At 40.4% G+C, this 23,213-nt stretch overlaps 1 protein-coding gene across 4 annotated transcripts in view; it reads right to left on the bottom strand.

The window, feature by feature from the left end:
- Positions 1–12,621: 12,621 nt before the first annotated feature.
- Positions 12,622–23,213, bottom strand: part of robo3 (roundabout, axon guidance receptor, homolog 3 (Drosophila)) — a 233,445-nt gene continuing 222,853 nt past the window's right edge. For 2 of the 4 annotated variants that reach the window (XM_047379127.1, XM_047379128.1), the window contains exons 21-29: positions 21,117–21,255; positions 20,414–20,605; positions 20,204–20,337; positions 19,700–19,805; positions 18,172–18,365; positions 17,946–18,053; positions 17,244–17,411; positions 16,542–16,684; positions 12,622–13,441 (exon numbers count right to left, since the gene is read on the bottom strand). In XM_047379127.1, coding sequence (XP_047235083.1) covers positions 13,430–13,441; positions 16,542–16,684; positions 17,244–17,411; positions 17,946–18,053; positions 18,172–18,365; positions 19,700–19,805; positions 20,204–20,337; positions 20,414–20,605; positions 21,117–21,255 — 1,196 coding nt within the window. In that variant the 3' untranslated portion in view covers positions 12,622–13,429. The remainder of the gene's footprint in view (positions 13,442–16,541; positions 16,685–17,243; positions 17,412–17,945; positions 18,054–18,171; positions 18,366–19,699; positions 19,806–20,203; positions 20,338–20,413; positions 20,606–21,116; positions 21,256–23,213) is intronic. The other 2 variants (XM_047379129.1, XM_047379131.1) reach the window with 2 other exon arrangements.

Genomic DNA, 23,213 nt, shown 5'->3' with positions numbered 1-23,213 from the left:
TCTCATCTGCAAGCTGTGAAAGAGACCTATATTTTCACATATTAGTAGAGTGACAGTGTTACCATTGATTATCTGAAATACAATTGTAACAAATACGTTGCTTTTGTTGTTTTCTGCAAAGCGTTGTCCTTGCCACATGCCAATTGCAAATACATTTTTACAATAACCATATTTATGTCATCTGAAAGCTTCATGTCAAAAAAAAGAGTTCAAAGTAGTTAAAAGATATAACCAAAGCAAACAGAAACATTAGATGCCAGTGTGGGGCCCCTGCAAACACACAATTTTGGGCTTTGCTTTTGCGCAGATAATTCTGACAAACCTGTCCAGAAAATAGCAGTGATGGAAATAAAAATTCTATGGCTTGAAGTGAATCTGGCTGTAATGTTGTATATGAAAATAAAAACAACACTACAGATGATTCAAAGCAGTGATACGACTGATAGATAGCAAACTAGCACTACTAAAAAACAGAGGAATGATGTAAATGAGAATAAACTGACCAAGAGTCCTCCCTGGAACTCTTTTGGTACATAGCCAAACAATAAATCCCTTCCTTCAGATCTGGGAAGATGGCTAACAATAGGAACCTGGATGAAACAGCCAGGCTGACGATACAGAGAAACGTCTGTCTAACTCCAGCACCAAGGAGAAAACAGCAGAGGACTGTGCTCACAACAAATGGTTTAAGCAGACTATAAACACAGGAATTCTCTAGAAAACAGGTTTGCTCCACTTCTTTTAAATTCTGACTCCATGAAGGAAATATCTTCTTCAAACACCAGAGAGTGCTGAGAACAGATTGCACTCTAAACAGTTACCTACTAAACAACTTCAGAAAGAGCCAGCCACCTGGCCACAAACACTAATAGTGGTTGATGGAGCCATGAATGGGGATTAAACACGTTTGCATCAAGAAAAACACCTAAATACTTTGTTTTGTCAATAACATGATGTCTGATATTGCAGAGAAAATACTGACAATGACCGATGAGCATCCAATAGTTAAAAACTGTATCATACATGCCAATGATGTTGTGAAGTACACTTGGGAATTCTGAAAGAGGAATTTATTAATTTGCTGAACAAACATTAATGTCTCAATATTAAAGTGTTTTTAATGGACCTTTACTGACAGTCTGGCATTGAGATGAGAGATTTAGTAGACTGCTGATGCTCAACAAATGGCTTACAAAGGCATTTGCTGCAAAATCAGTAACCTTTATTGACAACTTTTTCAAAAAGATAGATTTTGTCTTAATAGGTCTGGAGTATAACTCTTTAAGTCTGGCAATTTTTATTCTGTGAATCAGACACCAGCAGCCTCTGCCACAAACAGGAGATAAGAGATTAGACTACAACTGAAAGGACAGTGCTCTAAAGGACACGTATAGCCTGCTGAGATAAGGATGAACTAGGAGAAAAAGACTTCGACAGGGACACTACAAGTGCAGTCTCCCTAGGCTGTAGCAGGACACCCCAGTAGAGGACCACAAATCGCTTCACTGTGTTAAAACCTTTTTAAGTTCAGAAACCAACTAACACCATGCCTAAGTCTCACATTATCTCTACACAACCATCAATCATGTTTTCATGTTATGTTTTTAGCAGAAACATGGTTACATGAAAATAGTGAGACATCTATACTGACAGAGTCAACGCCTCTGAATTAAAATGTTCTAAGTAACAGCAGTGAGCATATAGGGGGGGGGGGGAGGGGTGGCCACCTTGTTTCATTTTATTAAAGTGTAAAAAGGTGTTCCTGGGCAAATTTGATTCTTTGAATGTCAGGCTGTCCAGGTAAAATGCCCTGCTCGAGCTATGTTTATAAATGTTTACAGGCCTCTGAAATCCAAAGCAAACTTTTTCAATTATGTCGATGACCTATCTTTGATATGTGTTGATTACGACTGTTTAATCCTTGCAGTAGACTTCAGCCTCCATGCTGACAAACCCCCAAGATAGACGGGCAAAAGACTTATGTGATACATTTAAAACCTTTGGTTTGACTCAAACATGTTGAACAGCAAGCACACAAACAGGGACATGTTATGGGCTTAGTCATCAGTAACTTTCTGAACATTTCCAAGGTCTTTGTAACTGATGTTGCCCCACCTGACCACTTATATGCTAGCTTTGAAAGCATTATTTCCATTGTCTAAATTAGCGAAAAACATATAATAAGAAAACATTTTTTTAGTACTTCGGCCAATTCTCTTCACTATATATGTGCTTCCAATAGGTCAAATTATCAGGCAGCATAGGATACATTTTCACTGTTATGCTGATGATACTCAGCTTTACTTATCCATAAATCCTGATGAGCCCAACCAGTTAGATAGACTACAAGCATGTCTTGAAGACATAAAAACCTGGATGACTTTAAATTTTCTGCTTCTAAATTCAGACAAGACAGAAGTTGTTGTCTTTGGAGTCTTTGAAACTGTCGGGGTCTGGGTTGTCTGTATATTGTGCTTGCAACATTGCTTCAGTTTTTTCAGATGGTGCTGGAGTTTTCAGGTGTGCTGGGTAACAGGTGTGACTTATTCTGCTGATTGCATGGAGGAGTACTTAAGCAGGAGGCTGCCAGCACTTCGACGCCAGAGTGTTTTGCCTTCAGTGGTAACAAGCTCAGCCACCTCTAATCTATGCTTTGTTCTTTGCTCCAAGTAACTTTGTTTATGCTCCTTTGCAGGCTGAAACCTAAATCTTGGATTTACCTCGCTGAACACAGACTTCGGTCCCAGACGTTTTGGGCGTTCAAGATTATCTACGTTTTGAGGACTTTGTTTCCTAACCCCTGACTTTTATCTGGACTCAGACCAAGCTGGCAGCTTCCTGCTTCCTCCTTCTTCTGGACCAAGGCATAAGCGTAGCCTGTCCACCCTCCAACACAAGTATCTGCACATTAGATTTCCTCTTGGTCTCACCAAGCTCACTCAAACAGCACCAGAGATCATTTGAACAAACCCTGCTTCGTAAACCTGGACCCCGAATCCCTCAACCCCTGGCGATCTGACTGCACCTATTTAGTAAGCTGTTTACCTGATTACTATATTATCTTTTGTTACCTCTGCATTATATTAGTTCTTTGTTTCACCAGTTCTCTTCCCCCTCTTTCCATACAGTTGGCGATCCACCTGTTCACGTTCCTGATTATTTGCTGAAAATAAAACTCCATTTTACTGATTCAGTTTCTTCCAAGTGTACTTCTGTATGTGGGTCAGATCTATTTCGAAAACAATGACAGAGACAGAAACTGCTTAATCAATTACTTAACTTGGATGGCATTAAATTGAACTCTGTTAATAAAGTGAAAAACCTTGGTGTTATTATTGACCAGGACAGTGTTATGGATGTATGATTCTGTGGCCTTGTCTAATCATCTCTTTGCTGCCCTAATTAAATATATCTGCCGCACCTCTCCCTGCTACAGCTTACACAACATAACTGCTGATATCACATAAGACGCAACACATAGTGAAAGATAAACTGATACAAGAGGATGACAACCTTTAGGAGGGTTAAGAACAGGCATAGATAAAAGCAGGAGTCACGCTCCATTCTTTGCTCCTCTCGGTTCATCCTAAGATGGGCTGAGGTGGGCCCGGTACCGAAGGTGAATGTCTCTCTGTATCTTTTCAATTACTCCGTACACTGATCATTTTGGCATTAAATCTTGATTTTATACTTAACCATTTCTCATTATTTCACAAGGTAAATACTTTGCTGGTTTTACTGGTTGGGTCTCGGAACTGGAGAGAAACGGATCTGGTGGTGCACAGGGGCCAAAGAGAGTAAAACTACCATTTTACAACAACATGTCATTTAAATCCCATATTAAACAAGTTTCTAGGATTTCCTTCTTTCAGCTCCAGAACATTGCCAAAATTAGAAATATCCTATCCAGGAGTGCCGCTGAAAAACTAGTCCATGCATTTGTTACTTCAAGACTGGACTATTGTAATTCTTTACCATCAGGATGTCCACAAAATGCAGTTAAAAGACTTCAGTTGATTCAAAATGCTACAGCAAGAGTTCTGATGAAAATTAAAAAGAGAGATCATATTTCTCCTATTTTAGCTTCTCTTCATTGGCTCCCTGTTAAATTTAGAATATAATTTAAAATTCTCCTCCTCACATATAAAGCCCTTAATGATCTAGCTCCATCATACATCAGATATCTGATTGTTCCATATGTTCCTAACAGAGCACTTTGTTCTCAGACTGCAGGTTTACTGGTGGTTCCTAGAGTCTCTAGAAGTAGAATGGGAGGCAGATGCTTTAGTTATCAGGGTCCTCTCCTTACCACAGAGGACTTAATGATCTAATTACCTCTATTAAAAAGATTGGATTAGAACCAGCTCTTACCAGTAAACCCCCAAGGATTATTAATGTCATTTGATTTGTTTTTCTGTGTTTGATATCATTGTGGTGTTTTTCCTTGTGTACAGAGCTTTGAGTGCCTTGTTGCTGAAAAACACTACATAAATAAACTTGACTTGACTAAAAGGTCAGTATGAGCACAAAGTGCTCCATGTGGCATTTACAGTTAAGGCCAAAATTATTCATACTGCTGGCATACTTAGGTGATCTTTAATTTGACCTGTTTTTCATCATCAGTTCTGTTTCAGCCCAACAGTGACAGTGTGAAGGAAAATATTTTACCAGATAGTGTCTGTTGCTCATTGGTTCACAGAGTTCTAACCTACCAAACAAACAGACCCTCTGTTATTTACTGCATGTGTAGCTAAGTGTGTACACCTCTTACTGCAAGCTGTGGTGTTTGTGTATGATGAGACACAGCAAGCTTTTGCAGAGCACCTGAGGGTAATCCATGCCTCATGGGAGGTGGATAGAATATGTGGTGCCCCTCTGAGTAGAACATTCCATCAATTTCATTCTAAATGCGTGCAGCTCTCACCAAGATGCAATGCAGTTGGAGTCAGAATGAGGCAAACAGAATGCCAGCGGTAACACAGTTTTGTTGTTTTTTTTTAGGTTTGTGTTGTAGGTCTGACTGCTGAAAAGTGTGGTGGAGCTTAAGCCATAAAACGTTTTGTTTGTAATTGGAGCTAATAAAGCAGCCTGAAGTTGCTGTTTACCAGTGAGCAGCAGTACAGACAGCAGCTCTGAGCCTTCATCCCTCACTGTTCAGGTTAGTGTATTAACTGTGGCTAGGCTGGATTCTGATCATCTTACCCTCAACCTTTAAAGGCCCATTTATTTGTTTTTATCCAGATGTTTGGGATTGATTCCCCTTGAGCAAACTCTTCTAGTGCAGCTCTGTATCCATCCTGCCCTTTCTGTTTGCTGTGGGAACTGTACAACATAAACTACACTGTGTTTGACAGGTGTGAGTCTGCTTCTGTGACCTCGGGTGTTGTGGGAACCCACTGAGGAAAAGCTCTTGATGTCTTCCATTAATCCCTGCTGAAGAACAGGGCCCATAAACATGGCTTCCAGGGTGCATGTCCCAAAGGCAGGCCTTACACTAACAGTAGGGTTGTGCATTGGCATCATTTTTATATTAGCTCCCATGATGACAGATTCCAGCATACACGCCACAGGTGTGACACACACACATCAAGTGTGGTTTTAATTGCAATGCAGCTGCAGAATTAGAGCTGAATTATTTGTCACTCATAATACTGACCACCTACCAGCAACATTTTACTGTCTTTCATTTTGTTGAGAGTGGGTCATGAAGGAAACCCATCAAATCCTCTCAGCAACAACACTCACTAGCTCCTTCTGGAGGATCACAAGGCATTCCCAGACCAGACGGAAATATAATCTCTCCAGTGGATTCTGGATCTTCCCCGGGGTCTCCTCCCACTTGGATGTGTAATGAAAACCACCGGAGGGAGGCGCCTGGGGTGAAACCTGATGAGATGCCTAAACCAATCCTATCAATGCGAAGGAGCAGCTCTGAGATCCATATCCAGTCTTTAAGGTAAGGTATAAGGTAAGGTAAGGTATAAGGTAAGGTAAGGTATAAGGTAAGGTATAAGGTAAGGTATAAGGTAAGGTAAGGTATAAGGTAAGGTATAAGGTAAGGTATAAGGTAAGGTAAGGTAAGGTAAGGTAAGGTAAGTTTATTTATATAGCGCTTTTCAGAAACGAGACACTCAAAGCGCTGTACATACAATTACAATACAATCACAAAGAAAATAAACATAGATATAGACACAGAAAAACAAAACAAATGATACTACAATCCTTCTAAGAAACCTAAAAATCTATTAATCCTTCTGAGAAATCTAAAAATCTCTAGCCAACATTACAATGATACAGATTTGCTGGTAATCCTTCAGAGAAATCTGAAAATCTATGAAAAGTAATGAAATCACACATTTAGGTAAAGTAAGACAGGAGGGAAAAAAAAATCATATTTCAGATTCTATTCTTAGCAGAATAGAGTCTAACATAGTACAAAAAACCTCAGCAGGGGTAAGCAACACACACATAAGTAAAGATTTAGCAAGGGTACGGTGGAATCTTGAGGGTGTGAATATATATATAAGTCTGAATGTGTTTGCAAGAATTAGACTGTCAACACTGATAGAAGCACCATTGTCCTTGAGAAGAGAGGTGGAAGTTTTATCAATCGGCCGCATAGTCCTATCAGCACACAGCTGGTAGGGGAGTGCTGGGGAAGAGTGCCATGTTTATATAACGTCCAGGAGAGATTTTGTCGATAGCCAGTTAGCAGAAGTTGCCAAGGCCACATTGGGGCGCCAAATTTAGAAAAACAATAAATGTTGTGGTTCAGGCAGTTGTGAATTTCCAACTACCTTAAGAGTTTTACTAGTATGTCTCAATTGAGAATCCAAATACCCAAATTTCTGGTACTTTCCGCAGATCTCGAGCGAACAACTTCTCCAAGATTATATCCTTTAACCTCTGAGTCCAACCGCTGCCAGGCAGCGATTCTGTTCAAAAATCGTGTCCAGCTTGCGATTCTGCTCTCTTAACATTTCAGTCTGAGTGTTGATCACTTTACAGACTCCATCTAACATTGCAGGCAGCTTTGGAATGCTTTGAACAGCTGCCCACGTTTTGCGAATCACTCAATAAGCCAGGTAACCACCAACTCCAAAAAGCAGAAATCCTGTTATCAAAAGTCCAAATATGTACACATCTTCTACGTCCTCGACCGACATTGTAGTCAGGCACACAATCTTCCACTGCTGCCAAGAATCCATTGTGTATCCAGAGAAGAACGTCTCGTCTGGACAAGAGGGTCTCCTTTACCCTGTCTTCCCTGTTATGATTCTTGTCCGTCTGCCTGCTCTGCCCTGCTCTGTCATCATGCAATCATCTCATCTGCTTCACCTGTTTGTTGCTGTGCTGGGGTGCAACCACAGTCATGCCACGCACCTGTTTCCCTGCTGTTATATACAGCCCTCTAACAGGCAGACAGGGCCAGATTTTCGAAAACATTTGTGAGTAGTTATCCAGCGGCCCTTCCTGACTGATCTCGTTCCATGACCTTGCCTGCTCCTTGTCTGACGGATTGGATTTTGGATTTCGACTCTGTTTTCTGCCTCTGGTTTCATGCCTCTGCCTGCTCCTTGTCTGACACCTCTAGCCCTGGATCTCGACCCTGTTTCTGTCCACAGATTTACGCCCCAGCCAAGGCCTGGTTTATTCAACCTGAGCCTGTCCGGCTTTCAAGCCTGCCTGGATTCATTGTCAAGAGGACAATCACTGCTCTCTGTGTTCCAGCCACAGTTTCAGCTGATTCCCATGAAGTTCTGGATCACATCTTCTTCTGGGTTCCGCTCCTCTTTCCCAGACTGAGAAGGTTAGTGGCTTTACTTAACTCTGTCCTGAGTTTTATTCAGCCACTAACTCGCATCTCTGTCCTCAATGATTCGTGGAAGCTGACTGCCGGTCTCCTGTTCTCTGATTCCTGTTTTGCTGAATAAACCTTTTAACTTTCTTACATTGTGTTTGGTTGAATTTTGGGTCCTCAAGTCACTGGTCGTAATATTCCCGTTGAAAAAAACAACATTTGATCAATTACATTGAGAGTCCAGCTGACCAAATCCATAATTTAAAAGTTTGGAGGATATGCAAAGCGAGGCTCTGAGAAAAATACAGACAAAAAGCAGAAGAAGGGATCAGCAGGGAGGGAGAAAGAGAAAACGTGTGTGTCATCCACCGAGAGCAAGAGAAAAAAAAAAGACAGTCACCCAACAAAATAACCAAATTTAGATCCATATCTCATGACCATAGGTGGGGTATAAAACATAAACAGACGGTAAGTTAAGAACTTTCTTTTTGGGCTCAACTCTTTCTTCAACACAACAGAGTGGAACAACACGGGCATTACTGCATATAAGACCCCAGTGATACAATCCATTTCCGTTCTACTCACAAACAAAACACTTAAACCTCTCTTCACACTGGTGCCTGACCCAGAGGGAGCAGCCAAGCACTTAATGCTCTAATATTTTAACTCCTTCTAAATTATTGTTGCAAGAATGCCTGGAACTGCTCTTGGTCTTCATGGAGCAGAAATGTCTATTGATGCATATTTGACACATTCCAGGGACTGTACTGGAAGCACATCTTGCCATCAGTGTAACACTATCAACTAATCACTATTATGCACAATTATTCCTAATGTGCTCATTTTTTATCATATATACTTTTGTACAAGTTATACATGCTACATTAAAATTATGAATCCCTGCTTAATTTAGTAAAAACAAAAGGATTAATTTTTCATGCTTCTCATTTTAAATAGATTTACGCAGGAACGGGTTGTTTTCAGTAAAGTCATATTCAGTAAATTAGAATATTATTGAAAAGTTAATATATTTCAGTAACTTACTTTACTTATTGAAACACATTGTATAGATTAATTAAACAGACTGTTTTCAAGCCTTTATTTCTTTTCCTTTGATGATTTTCCACTAACAACTAATGGAAACACAACATTCAAGATTAGAATATTATATCAGACTATTAAAAAATATTGTAATACAGATATGTGGGCTTAAATGAAAGTATGTTTAATACCTGCCCAAAGCTTGGTGTTTTCTAAAGGTAACTTTAATCTGACAAACGAGCCTAATTGGAACCCATATTCTAATTTATTGAATATGACTGTAGTCGTATAATAAGTCATTTACAGATGAAGCTGCATTAGAGTGCAACTGAAATCACTCTGTCAGTCTAATTAGCAGAGTGGTTACTAAAAAGGAAGGACAGATGTACTTAAAAAGCCCCTGTCTTCTTGTGTTCACCACGTGCAGCTTTGTGTCTGAATGCTCTTATATTTAAGAAACTGTTCTGTATCAAGAATATTGCAGCTACAAAAACAGTTTCTGAATCATGAAAAACGTCATGGTAAGAGGTTCAGCTGTAGTAATGAGGGCTTCAGGACATCCAAGAATGTCTCCTCTTCTAGTGAAAAGTTTTCTACAGAATTGTGTTACCACCAGTATCTTACTCTGGTGGCTCTGACCTCATTTCACTGTTGAAGCAATTCTACTTGTGTCATGAAATAACAGATAGTACATGAGATGTGGAGAGGTTTCTTCTTTGATACAAATGCTTGAACACACAGAGTTCGGTTGAGGTGAGGTGAGGATACAGGGGTGGCTGAGCCAGGTGGACACAGATGAGTTATGCTGAATATCCAATCTGTGTTTCCTCTAACAAGATACTGATCTATGGTGGGTTCTAGTTAGTGAGACAGAGGAAGACACTATGTGCACAATTATTAGCAGTTTGTATTTCTCAAGATTGATTTTTGTTATTGAACTACCAAGCTCTAGATTGTTCTTTGGGATTATTACTTCATCTTTATGGCCATAACTGGCTCGCCATGCAGTGGAGTACCTTGATGTATGTGATGGAGCGTTGCCCTGTGGAAAAAAAGATGATCTTTTTAAAGGATGGAGACCTTTTAATGTACCACTTCTTGAAGAAAGTCTCTTCTAAAAATTGCTAGAAGATTTGCATGATTTTGAGTCCATCTCCAACCCAAAAAGATCCCATCAGCTTATCTTTAATAATATCAGCCCATACAAGTACCCCTCCTTCTTCTTGATGGTGTCTGAATTGAAGTGGAATCCTTTACTGATCAAGCCATGGGTCCATCCTTCTGGTCTGTCATGAGTCACTCTTATCTCCTCAGACCATAAAATCTGTCTTGAGATAATTCACCTTGTAGTCCAGTAGACCCCATACAATTGGGGCCAAATTGAATTTGCTTTTACAGTAGTTTGTCCAATGAATCAGTCCTTTTGAATGAAGTATTTCCCTCATCCTTCCTCTACGTGTGACCTTGAGCCATTTCTCCTTGCAATACTGTTACAAACCTAATGCCCTGTTTTGTTGATCGCTTCCTGCATTTGGTTCACCTGAAGTGGGCCCAGACCAATTTTTTTGGCAACACCAGAGTTCAGTTGCACACCTCTTACCTCCCTAAATGATCCAGACTTTCCATATAAATAAGCTGAAGTTTGATGTCAGAGGGCTGGTGTAAAAGTTCAGTGGTGAAGTCTGTCACTAAGTAGGAAATCTATGGGAGTGTCTAAATTACCACAACCAAGTTATGCCCATTTTTCACTGGCTCGATTTGGCCAGCCTGGAACGGCTCCGCGCGGGTCTGCACGTTGTGTGTTGCATTTCCATAGACCCACTTTCGGTCCGCTGAAGGGAACACCTCCTGGAGGCGCAGCTTTAAAGCGAGGTGCAGTGAAATCCTTGGCTGGCCATTTGATCCGCTACATCAGCAAACACCTTTTCATTCCTTGTCGCCCCATCCAGCTGCCACTGAATATTGCAGTCTCCTATGATCGCCAGAAAAGTTTGCACCTCGTCATTGCTCCAAGGGGTGACTTTTCCGGATAACCGTCCGGACTCCATCATATGTTTCTCTCACTTGCTTGAACGCACGTTTGACAATTGTGGTTGTTTTTTTTTACGCTGGTTGACTCTTCCGGCTGGCCGCGCCCAATCAGTGAACAGCTGTTTGTTCACCTCACGTACAGTACCGACTCGGCCTCGTTAGCCCTGCTAAGAAGGAGGTACCAAAAAAGAAGGTACCGGTACTGAAATAACAGTAATGGAAATGCTCATGAAGCGAGCCGAGTGGAGCCGAGTTGGGCCAAATCGAGCCAGTGGCAAAGGGGCATTTGTGAGCGTTTCCACCTAGTTTTTCGGTCCCTGCTCCTGACCGGGGCGGAGGCGGGATTACATATGACCTGAACAGAGTGCTTTTCTCTGATTGGCCATGGGACCAGGAGATATTAAAAGGTTTTTGCTGAGGTACCGCAGGGAAAAGTTAATAAAACTCAAAAGCAACTACAGTAATGTTAAAGACTGCATTTACTGAAGCGGATTAAACTGAAATTTTATTTTACTGTTCACAAATTATAATCCATGCCTGAAGGCTAAAAGACAAGAAAAGGGCACAGCAGCTTTCTGACTTACACGCAGGTAGGGGGCGCTGTATTGAATAACATCCTACATCAGATGATCAGACGTACCAACATTTCCCCTAAACCACGCTAAACAGTACCATGAAACACCGTCCTTGGTTCGGAGATTTATTGACGGTCTTTAAGCGAACCAGCGTCTGCAGAAGGGAGCAGGCAGAGAGCAGCTGCCCGTAATCAGCCTGCCTTCATTGGATCAAACGGGAGGAAGATCTCGCTGAATCCGCGGAGCACAAATATCCAATATCCAACCTGAAACTATAACTGCACCACGGTCAAAAGTCCGTGGTTTTGCACTTTAAAGTACTTGACCTTGTTATTGCCATGGCTGAGACAAAAACTTCCTTCATAAAACCCAAAATTGTAACTTCTTGAGGCAAACTTTGGAGCAGAGAGGAGAGACGCCGCTTTCTGGACTGGTAAAGTGCTTGAAGTTGATCTCAGTTTGTTGGCTTCTGTTTCTCCGCCTACTTTTTGAGAACTGACCACAGCTTCTTCATAGGGTTAAGATCTGAATGTCATTGTTCAAATTTTTGAGCCACTTTATCAATATTCCCTTGAGTCTCGGTGAAAAAAAACACAGATCATCACCAAACTGTGATGGAAGTCTTGGAAGGAGATTTGGGATACATTTTGATCCCACTATTTATTCATGGCAGTACTTTTGGGCGGAATTGGGAGGAAGCCCACTCCCTTGGATAAGAAGCAACCCCACCCATGTCACGATGCTTCAGTGTTGGCCCATGGTAGCTCATGCTTTTTCTGCTGTGGATGACAATAATGTTTTTCTAGATGTCTCTACCAACTGTATGGGGGAGGCATCTGAGAAAATAACATTTCTACCCATGTAGATCCTGCAGAATTTCATTTGGTCTTTGATCATAGAGGTGACCCCTTTGCTGACCCCCTTCTCAAAACGTAGCCCAGATGTGTTTACCACATGGTGCACGAAGATGCACTCAAACACCCACCCACTGGTAGTAACATGATTCTACAGAGAATTCCTCAGCAGGAGACAGTCCTGGGACAACTTCTCTGCAGCTCAACCTCTCTCCTTGAAGTTCTTGATGACAGAGTGGTTTCAACTGGACTGTTTCACAGCTTCATGCTCTGTACTATGAGACAGTCACTGCTAAAAAGAATAACGTAAACACAAATCTTAATCAGCAAATGTATTTTTATTGTACATTTACAAAACAACGAGTACAAAAAGTCAGCCCACAGACGTTTCCTTGTTTTAGAAGGAGCATATGAAATCTTATTTTCAGAACTGCAGCAAACGGTCTCTAAGATGTAAAAAGGGGGAGGGTTGGGTTTGTTTGGAGGCGTACAAGAGGGGGTACAATCAAACTTTCATAAAGCCTCTCAGTCAGCCAGCACAGTGCTGCAGAAAAACCAAAGGAATCATAGAGAAATATGACATTCGTAACGGACACCTAGGATGCAGGGATCCCAGAAGGGAGGCGCTAGTGGCACACCTCCGGGTTTTTTTTGGCTTTTCCAACCTCTTTCCTCAACCAGCAAACACACTTTGTGCTTCTTATTTTCTGTTGTTTTGCCATCACAACAAGAGTGCAACAGTAGTTAATGCTTTCCCCTAAAAGTTTACATATTGACAAAAAAAATTGGCACATTCAAGAAGACGTTTTCCATAATAACAGACTTTTTTTTTATCCTTTGATTTTTTTTTTTTGATCATAAATACGATATACGTCTCTCTCCCTGTATCCAGAGCTCACAAAAGAACAGTACAGACAGGTATTTACAAAATACGGAAGAAAAGTGAACTCAAACTCATAAATAATTATAGTAATACCAAAAGTCAGTTTTTCTTCTTTCACAGCAATAAGTGTAGCATGTTGAAAACTGAAAGCTTCTCTTCATCTTTAGTCCGTTGGGTCTCTGGTGAAAAGATGGGGAGGGCTGATGGAGGCATCACAGGTATACTGACAGATTTACTGGGCTCCTTATCTCATTTCCTAAAACAACAAATAAAAATAATGTGTATTTTTACAGTCACTATAAAGCTTTATCACATATACAACATCTGATGGCGTCAACAGTTCTGCCAGCTTTCATAATGTTCAGGCAGAGATCATCAGTACAGTCAGTTATTTGGAAGTAGGCATGGCACAGAAACTGATTTCAATATAAAACCAGATTAACTGCAACATAAATGGAATATTTAACAGCATTATAACTGTGATTATGGTCTGGACATTTTGTTGCTGGATCACAAACTGAACGTTCCAGGGCTATATTTAGATTACAGGCTCAGTCAACTCAGCCCATGAAGTGTTGAATTATCAGTAAATTTCACATAATCCAATCAGTTATTTAGAAAGCATTAGTGTTGACAGGGGTTTAGCCAGTCTAAGTGCTGGCTCACAGCAGGTGAACCAGTTTGACTCATACATGGAAAGGCAGCAGCAGGAAGGTAAGCTGCAGAGTGCTCCACAGTGGTGGGTAAATGCCAGGTACCTGGGTCACCATTGCTGTTTTCCTCGCAGAGTTTCACTACATCCAAGGTTTTTGTGAAGAGCTTAAAAACGTTTCCTTCCAGCATGCACCACTTTTGGTGCTTTCTTTCAGACATTAATGTTGTCTAACTTAATAGTCTTAGACTATTTGTTTATAATATATATAATAAATCGTCTAAGACTTTTAGGTTAGACAACATTAATGTCTGAAAGAAAGCACCAAAAGCTCCTCCCTCAGAAATCTTCCTCGCTACCATCCAATGCATTTGATACGCAGCACTTTTTAAACCCATGAATGATGCTCTCCGGAGTCACTTCACCCCATGCTTGGAGGATCCATTCACAAAGCTTACGTACAGCTGGCTTTTGAATTTTTCCAGACGGTGTGAGCGTGTTACCGCCAGACAGGAGCCACTAGGTGGACCTCTTGCGCAGGTTATCCTTGAAAGGCTTATTTACCACCACATCCATCACCTGTAGCTGGCTTGTCATACCTCCTGGTATGATGACTAAGTCGACGTTCATCTTCCTCACCTGAGTTTTCACCGCATCAGTCAGGTGTCCGCAGAAGGCATCCATAACAAGCATGTTTTTCATTTTTCTGAGTGTTCCCAACACCGCGTTCAACCAGTCTACCACAAGTTCACTGCATCCATCCAGGCCTTTTCCTGGGCACCTACAATGATGCCAGCTGGCAATGCTTCCTTCGGGACTGTTTTGCGTTTTAAAACCACATACAGGATTCACGTTGTGTTAAAGTTAGAATTTAGTCTGCTGTTAGCATAAAGCTAGTGTTAATCTTAGCTAGCATGCTAATATTAGCATGCTCATTAGTGACTAGTTTTGCAAACTATATGTGCATGCTGGGCAAATTAAATTATTGTTACATTTAAGCAATTAGATATAATTTCTACATTATAAACCTATTATAACACCAGACCTTTTGCTCTTACAGAACTTCAACAAATTCTCCCTGAATATTTGCTCTTCTAGTTTTGTGAGCTAATTTAAACAAGTAGGTTCTGCTTTATGTCACATTTCACCCAACCAGCTCATTCAAACATCATCTACAGAGTAAAAACACATTTTCGAGTTTATGATACGACTGTCAAGTTTTAACTAAAAAACGCTCTTTCCAATTATTTTGTTCATAACTTCTGCTTTAAACTAAATGTCTGCATTTATACTCAATAAATTGGTTCTGTAAAATATAGAAGAAATGTAAGTTTTCCATTGGAAAGTCAGAGATTGGTGTAAATTCCACAATCTTCATTTCCCCATTCTGTAATAAAGTTTTCTCACAGTCCAAAATAAGTGCTGGGGCTGCGGGAAATCTACTGTCCTAGACTGACCTTAGGGGTCAAAGGCCAAAAGAAAGAAGGCAGGAACATCCCACGAGGAAGAGGAAACCTAATCCAGGCTTCCTGCAAAAACATCCCAAATTTTACAGCTGGGCAGGGACATGCCTTCATGTCCTTTGGAAGGTGTGAGAAGCCCAGGAAGGGTCATCTGGGGGCACAAGGGGGGGCAGGTGTGGGTGGTCCCTGCTGCTCTGCGGGGATTTACTGAATAGAATAGAATAGGATGGGATAGCCCAGTCTGTGTGCATTGTGGAACAAGTGAAAAAATACATCTGCGCCCATGACTGCCACTTTTCCAGGTCTGTGTGTACAGCCCCTTGTCAGATGGGTGCAGAGCGCTGACCCCTGACAAAGCTACAGCTCCTCTGACTCCTCACACAGCCAGCCTTACTGTCACACCTCAGGCTATAGCTTTAAAAAGAACATCTAATGTACAACAATACAGGATAGCACAGGAACTGCTAGAATAAACCAGTAGATATGTGCAAATTCTAGAATAAAAATTAACTTGTTGAAATTTAAATTCTGTGGTTTTAACTGCAGAATTTAAAAGAAAAAGTCAAGTATTTTTTCACCTTTTATTTGATGAATACACCTGTATTTTAAATTAATGCTTAAAACTAATTTAAAATACAATTTCTGGATTGACTCCTTTAAACAGAATGAAAATGAAACTTTTTTTTCCCTTATTTCCTATACTTTACCGATACTTTACAATCACTCGATATAAACTTGATTTTAGAGATGATTCAGCCTTGTAATGCTGTGGATCAAGGTTCTGTCAGCCAGTTTTTACTGTCTACCTACTGTCATGTCAAACATTGTGAGTGTTGTCTGTGCAGCTCAGAGTCTCTGCACAGTTTTCCTTCTACTGGCACAGCTTGCTCTGCCATAAAAGACACCGGCTCGTCACCAGGGAGCCTGCAGGGGGTGCATTTAAAAGAGCCCTCCCACAACAAAGTGTGCCCTCTGAAGAGCACTCCAAATGGAGTGGTGGGCGTGTACACTTAATCATTTTTTACTGTAAAGCTTAGTGAGTTGAAGGTAATGGTAGATCTGCGAGCCTGAGAACATCATGGTGTGTGTGTAAGTGCGCGTGTGTGTGGGTATGTGTGTAAATATATGAGCCTTTCCATGGCAGGAATAGGTTTTATTACTAAATATGTTTACTGTTTTATTTTTTCCAAGACAAGGAGAGATATTATGTGGTGGAACAAAAATATCAAACCGTTTTCTACCTCGATGTGTTTCCTGGCCGAGCTGAGCCCCCGAGAGCCGGTGGAGCCTCTGGATGAGGAGCTCCCCGTGGTCGAGCAGTTACTGGACATCTGACTCCTGGAAAGGTAGCCGCTCTTACTGCTGTATGCCACCACTTCTTCATCTGATCAGGCAAAATGAAGAGAAGATGCAGACACAATGAAGGCATCTAGAGAAACCTGCTTATAAAAAAGTGTCAACCATAATTTCCTGTGGTGCTTTTATCCATAAACAAGGTTAACTAGCCTATTTATTAGCTACTGTTTTATCAGCTAGCTCAACCTAACCCAATGACTGAACACCTAACTATTTCAGATACTGTAGTTAATAGTAGTTCAAAATGAAGCCTTGATCTGCTAAACTAATACTACAGCAGCAATTTCAGGATTATAGAACATGTGTTTTTTTATTTACAGTCAACATCTTGTAATGTGTCTGCTGCAGAGTCATTCATAAAGAATGACATATTGAAGTCAGTCCCACTTTACTCTCATATGGAGGAGAAACACTGCAGTGCAGCAGAAGAGCATGATGCAGCATTATGTTGTCTAGACTTTATTAGACTGTGTTTACCAGTGCGTTTAGCTGAAAATGGGTTTTGGTACAGCTGAAGCCCGGTTCTATCTGTGAGTAGACATGTCTAACCTTTAATGAGATGATGAGTTACAAACACGGCTTCTTACTGTCGGCGTGTTTTTGTCCCGAGCCTTTCCGCTGGTGGCTGTTGCTGCTGTGTTCACTCCTCTCCAGGGAAGAAGGGGCACCGTTTGCCAAGCTGCTGGTCTCCATACACCCCTGAGGGCCTTGAAGCCTATCCTCCTCTGGAGGGGGTTCCGGAGGTGGGGGGAGGTCTAAACCACACGGTGAGGAATAAAATAAGAAACTTTTAAACAATACCGTAATAAAGAATTTCCCCATAGTTTTCAGAGGCGGTTCGGCTAATTATAGTGTCTGTTATATACCAGCTGTATTTGCTTTCCAAAGAATACTTGGTTACAGTTTATTTAATTGCCTCACATTCAGATGGAGAGAACATGACAGACTTCTTCCAGCTCTGTTCTCATTTAGAAAATTTGTGAATTTAAATGAGTGAAAACAATCTGCTTGTCAAACAACAGTTCTGATTGTGTAAATCACAAGGAACCACATGTGTTCTGTGTTCAGAATATGGGCACTCACTCCTCTGCAGTTTCTCTTAGAATTTCTGATGTTTGAAACACACAAGGAAACATTCGTCCCATTCAGAAAAAAGCATTATTGTGTGTGACTTGTCTTGGTCACACACAATAATGCCTTGATTTAAAAAACGTAGCATTTCCTGTACAAATACTTCCTGAATTCGACAACATGTGAATCAAGAAAAGCAGGTTAGAACGTCTTTTCACCTCCTTGAATATCTCTTCTGTATGCTGACGTCTTGGACACCTTTTTCTTCACTCTGGATTTTTGGATGGGAGGAGCGCAGGTTTCGGCTGGAGAGGAGCGGCTGTGCACTGTGGCAGAAAGATGACATTCAGATCATCCAGGAACAGCTGATATGGGCCTGTTTGCTATGTTGCATATTGATTGCTGAGTTCTGTTTGTAATGCATGAATGCAGCAGTGACTTTACCAGGCGTAGCTGCGCTGTCTTCGTTCACTGTTGGCCCCTGGCTGTGAAGGCAGCAGTGAGCAGGACTTTGGAACTGCAGCGTGCCAACCTCTGTTGAGCTGAGATGCTGTTGGCTACACAGGATGGGGTTGGACTGGGTGAGTGGTGGGCTCGGCGCCTGGGGAACTGGCACTGGACCGCAGGGTAACCTTCTGCTATGGGAAGTAAGGGCAACATGTCACTGAATGCTAACCGGTTGGATTTTGAGCTGAGCTGTTTGGGAGATCGGTTTATAATTGAAGGAGAAGTACAGTTTAGGATCAGTAGAATATTTGTGGTGTGATTGTCCTACATAATATTAATCATCTCCGTTCATGAAATTTTAAAATACATGTTAACTACGGTTGTTCTGACACAAACTTGATGCTGATACCAAGAAAAGTGCTCAATACCATTTTTATCCATTTTTAATTATTTATTTTTGGCACTAGTGGCCTTTATTTTCTGGTATTTTGGTCAAAAGTAAGCAGACAGGAGGAGTTAACATTATGACAACCATAATGTTAACAAATACATTAAACTTGATAAGATCACATTTTCTTCACTACCTTTAAACCATCTACAACTAAATACTTGTCTAAATTAAAGTACAAACGATTGCTTTCTGTGTTTGCTTCTGATTTCTCAAACTGTTTCAACTTTTTCAGTTGTTAAACACTTAGCTGATGAGTTTCTGTTCACTGACATTCCTACATAACTTTTTGTTATCTGTTTTTTTTCTTTTTCCTACTTTACTTCAAACATTTATGAAAACGAAATGTGAGATGAATGTGAAACACCAAAGCTGGTTTGTTTCTGTTTTCCCTACATAAATCTATCTCTCAATCAGTGCTGTCACTTTAATTTGTATCTGTAAACATGACAATCTAAAAGCAAATTAAGATTTCTTTTATTCTACCTCAATTTTAATAACAAATCAAAGTTAAATAGCAGAACTCAGCTTAGTAATACCACCATAGACTCATTGAATATATGGTAACATTATCAGAGGGACCGTCATAAAATCTAATCAAACTCGGGTTCACATTGGCTTTGAAAATGCAGATTTATTTCTAAAAACTGAGCACCTGAAAAAAAAACATCTCTCCAGGTTTTCCACATTTTAATGAAGTTTTCTGCTTGCAGTTCCAGATGAGGCCCCATTCAGGGCAGAGAACGTGTCACATTCTCAAAGTGTTTCATTTGAGACACTTATTTACTTTCAAGTAAAAAGGAACCATGTGACCTACTGGCTTTACCTGAAACGGGCATGAATGTCACAGAAGGCATTCATCAGATCTTCCAGTTACAAGTACTCACTGAATATTGTTGCAAATAGTTAGTGGAACCCCTAAAAATACTGTTTCATATTCAGAATACAAACCTTATAATTAAAGAACCTTCAAACAGATGCAGTAAACTAACTATCTTCTAAAACCTGTTCTTTATGCACAGTAGTGCTCGAACATGCTGAGGACAGTGGGTCCTGGTTGTGAGATGTTGCTTTTACAGTTTAAATGTGAAGCTTCCTGTGAGGTAATATTTTCCTTCTCCGTCACTTCTGGCAGCCATTCCAGAAGGTCGTATTTTCATTTTGGCACCAAGAAAAAACTGTCCTGACAAAAAGAAAAGCCAACTGTTAACAATTGCTGCACCTAATGAGCATTTTTACTCTGGCCTAGAACAGCTGCTATTTGCTTTGTAAATCAGATGCTGCGAGCTGCATAGGTGAAGCAGCTATCTCAGCAGTGCAAATACTGCATTGGTGTAAATTGAGCTAACACCACCTTAGTATAAAGCACAGCACAGCATGTTAGTGTATTTTTGTTTCTCTGCAGTAGTTTTGAGTTTTAACATTCAAATAATCAAAAGTTATATTTAAGATTATATGTGCAGTATAAGAAGAAAAAAAAATCTAAACGCACACTTCTTAGGAACTTTGAGATGAGTGGCCCACATCTAAACACAATCAGCGTTATTATCATGTTCTAGCCAACTTTATTTAGTCATTTACCAGTTGAAGGTATCCCTCCCAGTCCTGTTGTAATGTAAAATAGTGGAAAGAAGCACATGGAAAAGCCTCCCTCCAGCAAAGCTTTAATGTGACTTGATTTCTGTGGGATTGACACCATCCCAGCAGTCTGTTTGCTGACATTAAAAAAAACCTTTTTACTTTGCTCTGAAACATAAATCAAAACATTAAGTACCAAGTCTATTCACATACCGTGACAGCTGCTGGTCACTAAGGGCTCTGGCTTCCTCGTGGGGTGAAGGCGTGAGGGTTGCGGTCGACTGATGGCTGTAGGAAGTGGCTGGTGAGGACGTGATGTTTCTCTGAGGGCCAGAGGGCCCCTCTTCACAGCCTTCCATCAGGTAAGTCCTCTCAGGAAGGGGTGGACACCACTCCTCATCCGAGCTACATGGAAAAAGACGTTTTTCACACTGAGAGTACAGCATATTGCAGCTTTGACTGGACCTTTCGTCCATGTATTGTTTAAACCCCTTAGGACAGAGCAGCTTGTTTGCTCTTTGGTTCCATCAAATTCAGCAAGCCATGAGGCTGCTTAAAGATTAATGATGTTCTTTTGGACTTGGCTCATGATAGCCATTGGCAAAACTGCAGGGGGCTAAGCTTCGTCTAGGGTGGCACTGCTGCTCTGCAAGTGATAAGAATGATGTTTTTGCCTTGAGGTTAAAGAAAGCCAGTGCTAAGGAGTAAAACTGCTAAATAACTTAAGCAATTGGCCGGGGCTGAGATAATCGAGTTGTTAAGGCCAGAAGCAGAAAACAATGTTGGGATCAATACTTTATGTACCTCACAGAAATAAGGGAAAATCTAAGTAATGATCCGACTGGGTAATGGGTATTTATAACCTGTTTGTCTAAGAAAAACAGGTTATAAATTAGAAGTTAGAAGTCTGCCTCACCCTATGTCCATGTCATCATGCTGGCTGTCTTGCTCACACTGTTCCAGCTCTCCAACTGGTGGAGGTGGGGGCAAAGCCTCCATCCAGGTCAGAGATGGGGTCTTAACAGCCTTCCCCATTGCCTTCTGCTTGGGCTTACCTTCAAATCGAAACAGAAAAGAAAACCTTTTAAAAACAAAGCTCTGTTGAAAGGAGTCAATCCATCATGAGCAGATATTCCCCCAGCAACCAAGCTCCAGAATATAAATATGGGAGCAACAACATTGACTTATTTCAGTTCACTTAAATTAAGAAGAGAGAACACAGATCTACAGATATTTGCAAAAATACTCATTAGAACTGAACTTTTTTCACAGTGTGTCACGTTACAACCACAAACTTTAATGTATTTTATCTGGATTTTGTTTCAGTGACCAACATAAGGTAGTGTATACCAGGGGCGTTTTTAGGGTCTCAAACCATTGGGGGCTTTAGCCCAAATCCAAAATATTTAGATTTCAATGAGACAATTTATAGGTAATTTAAAATTAAAATAATATAGGACATATTGTATCAGTTCTCTGTCTCGGCTGGTTTTAGACTGAATGTAAATTATTATGAATCAAACAGAAAAGGTTTGCAATAATTTTACTTTTTATTTTTGTTAGAAGCTGAATGAAGGACAAGGAGAAATAGAGTTTAGGACTGATGAAAAACCATTTTGTTGAAACAAATAATGACACATTTTGAGGTATTTAGAAAGTAACTTAATGTAAATTTTTGCTGACAAAGGTTTTTCTTAAACTCAGAGATGTTTAGTTTGGGCCAGATAAATATGCTTCTTTTGTCATCAACATAAATTACCTTTTTAAACGTTAAATTCTCATCAAAGGGTTCCACTCCTGAGACTCCATAGTCTTTATTCTTATATTTCAAAAAGGGAAAGTGGTATAAAGTTGATTTAGTCAAATGGTAAAATCCTAAAACACGTTTATTTTATGATGCCAAGAGCTTTCAAAACATTTTATTAAAATTGTTCCTTCTTTTATGAACCTGTTCTCTTTTATCACCATCTTTTCAGCACTTCATTCCACTTCTTAAGAAATTTGTCCTGCCAAAAATAAGAAATGAAACCTTTTTCAACCCAGTCTTTTGTTCTACATGTGAGATATTAGTGCAGTTCTTACTATTAAACACTTTGAGAGGAAAGTGTGTTAAGTTGTGGTGTTTAAAATATAGTGTAGAGTCTCATCCTAGGCCTTATTAGTACTAATATTAAAGTTATTAATAACTGTATACATCTGGTATGTATGTCTCACCTTCAGTAAAACTGTATCCTTGTTTAATTAGTTTATTTTATATAATATTACATGTGTAATTTAGGAAAATAAAATAGTTAACTAATCAATTATCCACCTGTGATTAATTGCTATGATTTATTTCCTAATTATTCTGCATCTTTAAACCCAGAGCTACATGTTTAGAATCAACACAGAAGATATGAAAGAGAAGAGGGAGGTTTACTTTCTACTACGTCTTACTGGAACCAGGAGATATTTTCCTGGTTTATTGAGCAACACCTGGTTCTATCTACATGTAGAACTGGACTATAAGACTGGCTGCAGCCATGAGATGATCTGAAGGATTTTTAATGTGTTCAGCTACGTTAGGATTAAATGCTTTTATTTTGACTGAATTAAAGGACCAGATATTTTCACATTATGATGCAAATCCGGCTAGAAGAAGGTTGCTCCTGTTTTCTATCACAGATCATTTAACTTCACCTGTAGCTCAGGTGAAAGTCCCTCATCATGACCCTGAAGATGCTCATTAGAGTGAACCTCCACCTCATGTCTTGCTGGGTGAATCAGTGATTAGCTGTAACTTACAATTAGCCCATTCTGAGTCAGCATTCAGGTTTTACCGCTATCTTTGTCTGGGTTATACCGCTCGGCGTCCACCTGTTCCTGAACACACACCCACAAGGCTCCCTCTCTCCGGTTGGCTCTGCGGTTCCTCTGAAATGAGCCCAGTTCGAGGCGCTCAGTGTAACTTTTCAGGTAATGAACAAGGCAGGTCGACCTGGAGTAAACTGCTGTTCTGGACTTCGCCAGAATT

This window comes from Girardinichthys multiradiatus, chromosome 11 (assembly GCF_021462225.1).
Source record: "Girardinichthys multiradiatus isolate DD_20200921_A chromosome 11, DD_fGirMul_XY1, whole genome shotgun sequence".
Classification (NCBI taxonomy): domain Eukaryota; kingdom Metazoa; phylum Chordata; class Actinopteri; order Cyprinodontiformes; family Goodeidae; genus Girardinichthys; species Girardinichthys multiradiatus.
This window is presented reverse-complemented; position numbering and strand designations above follow the sequence as displayed.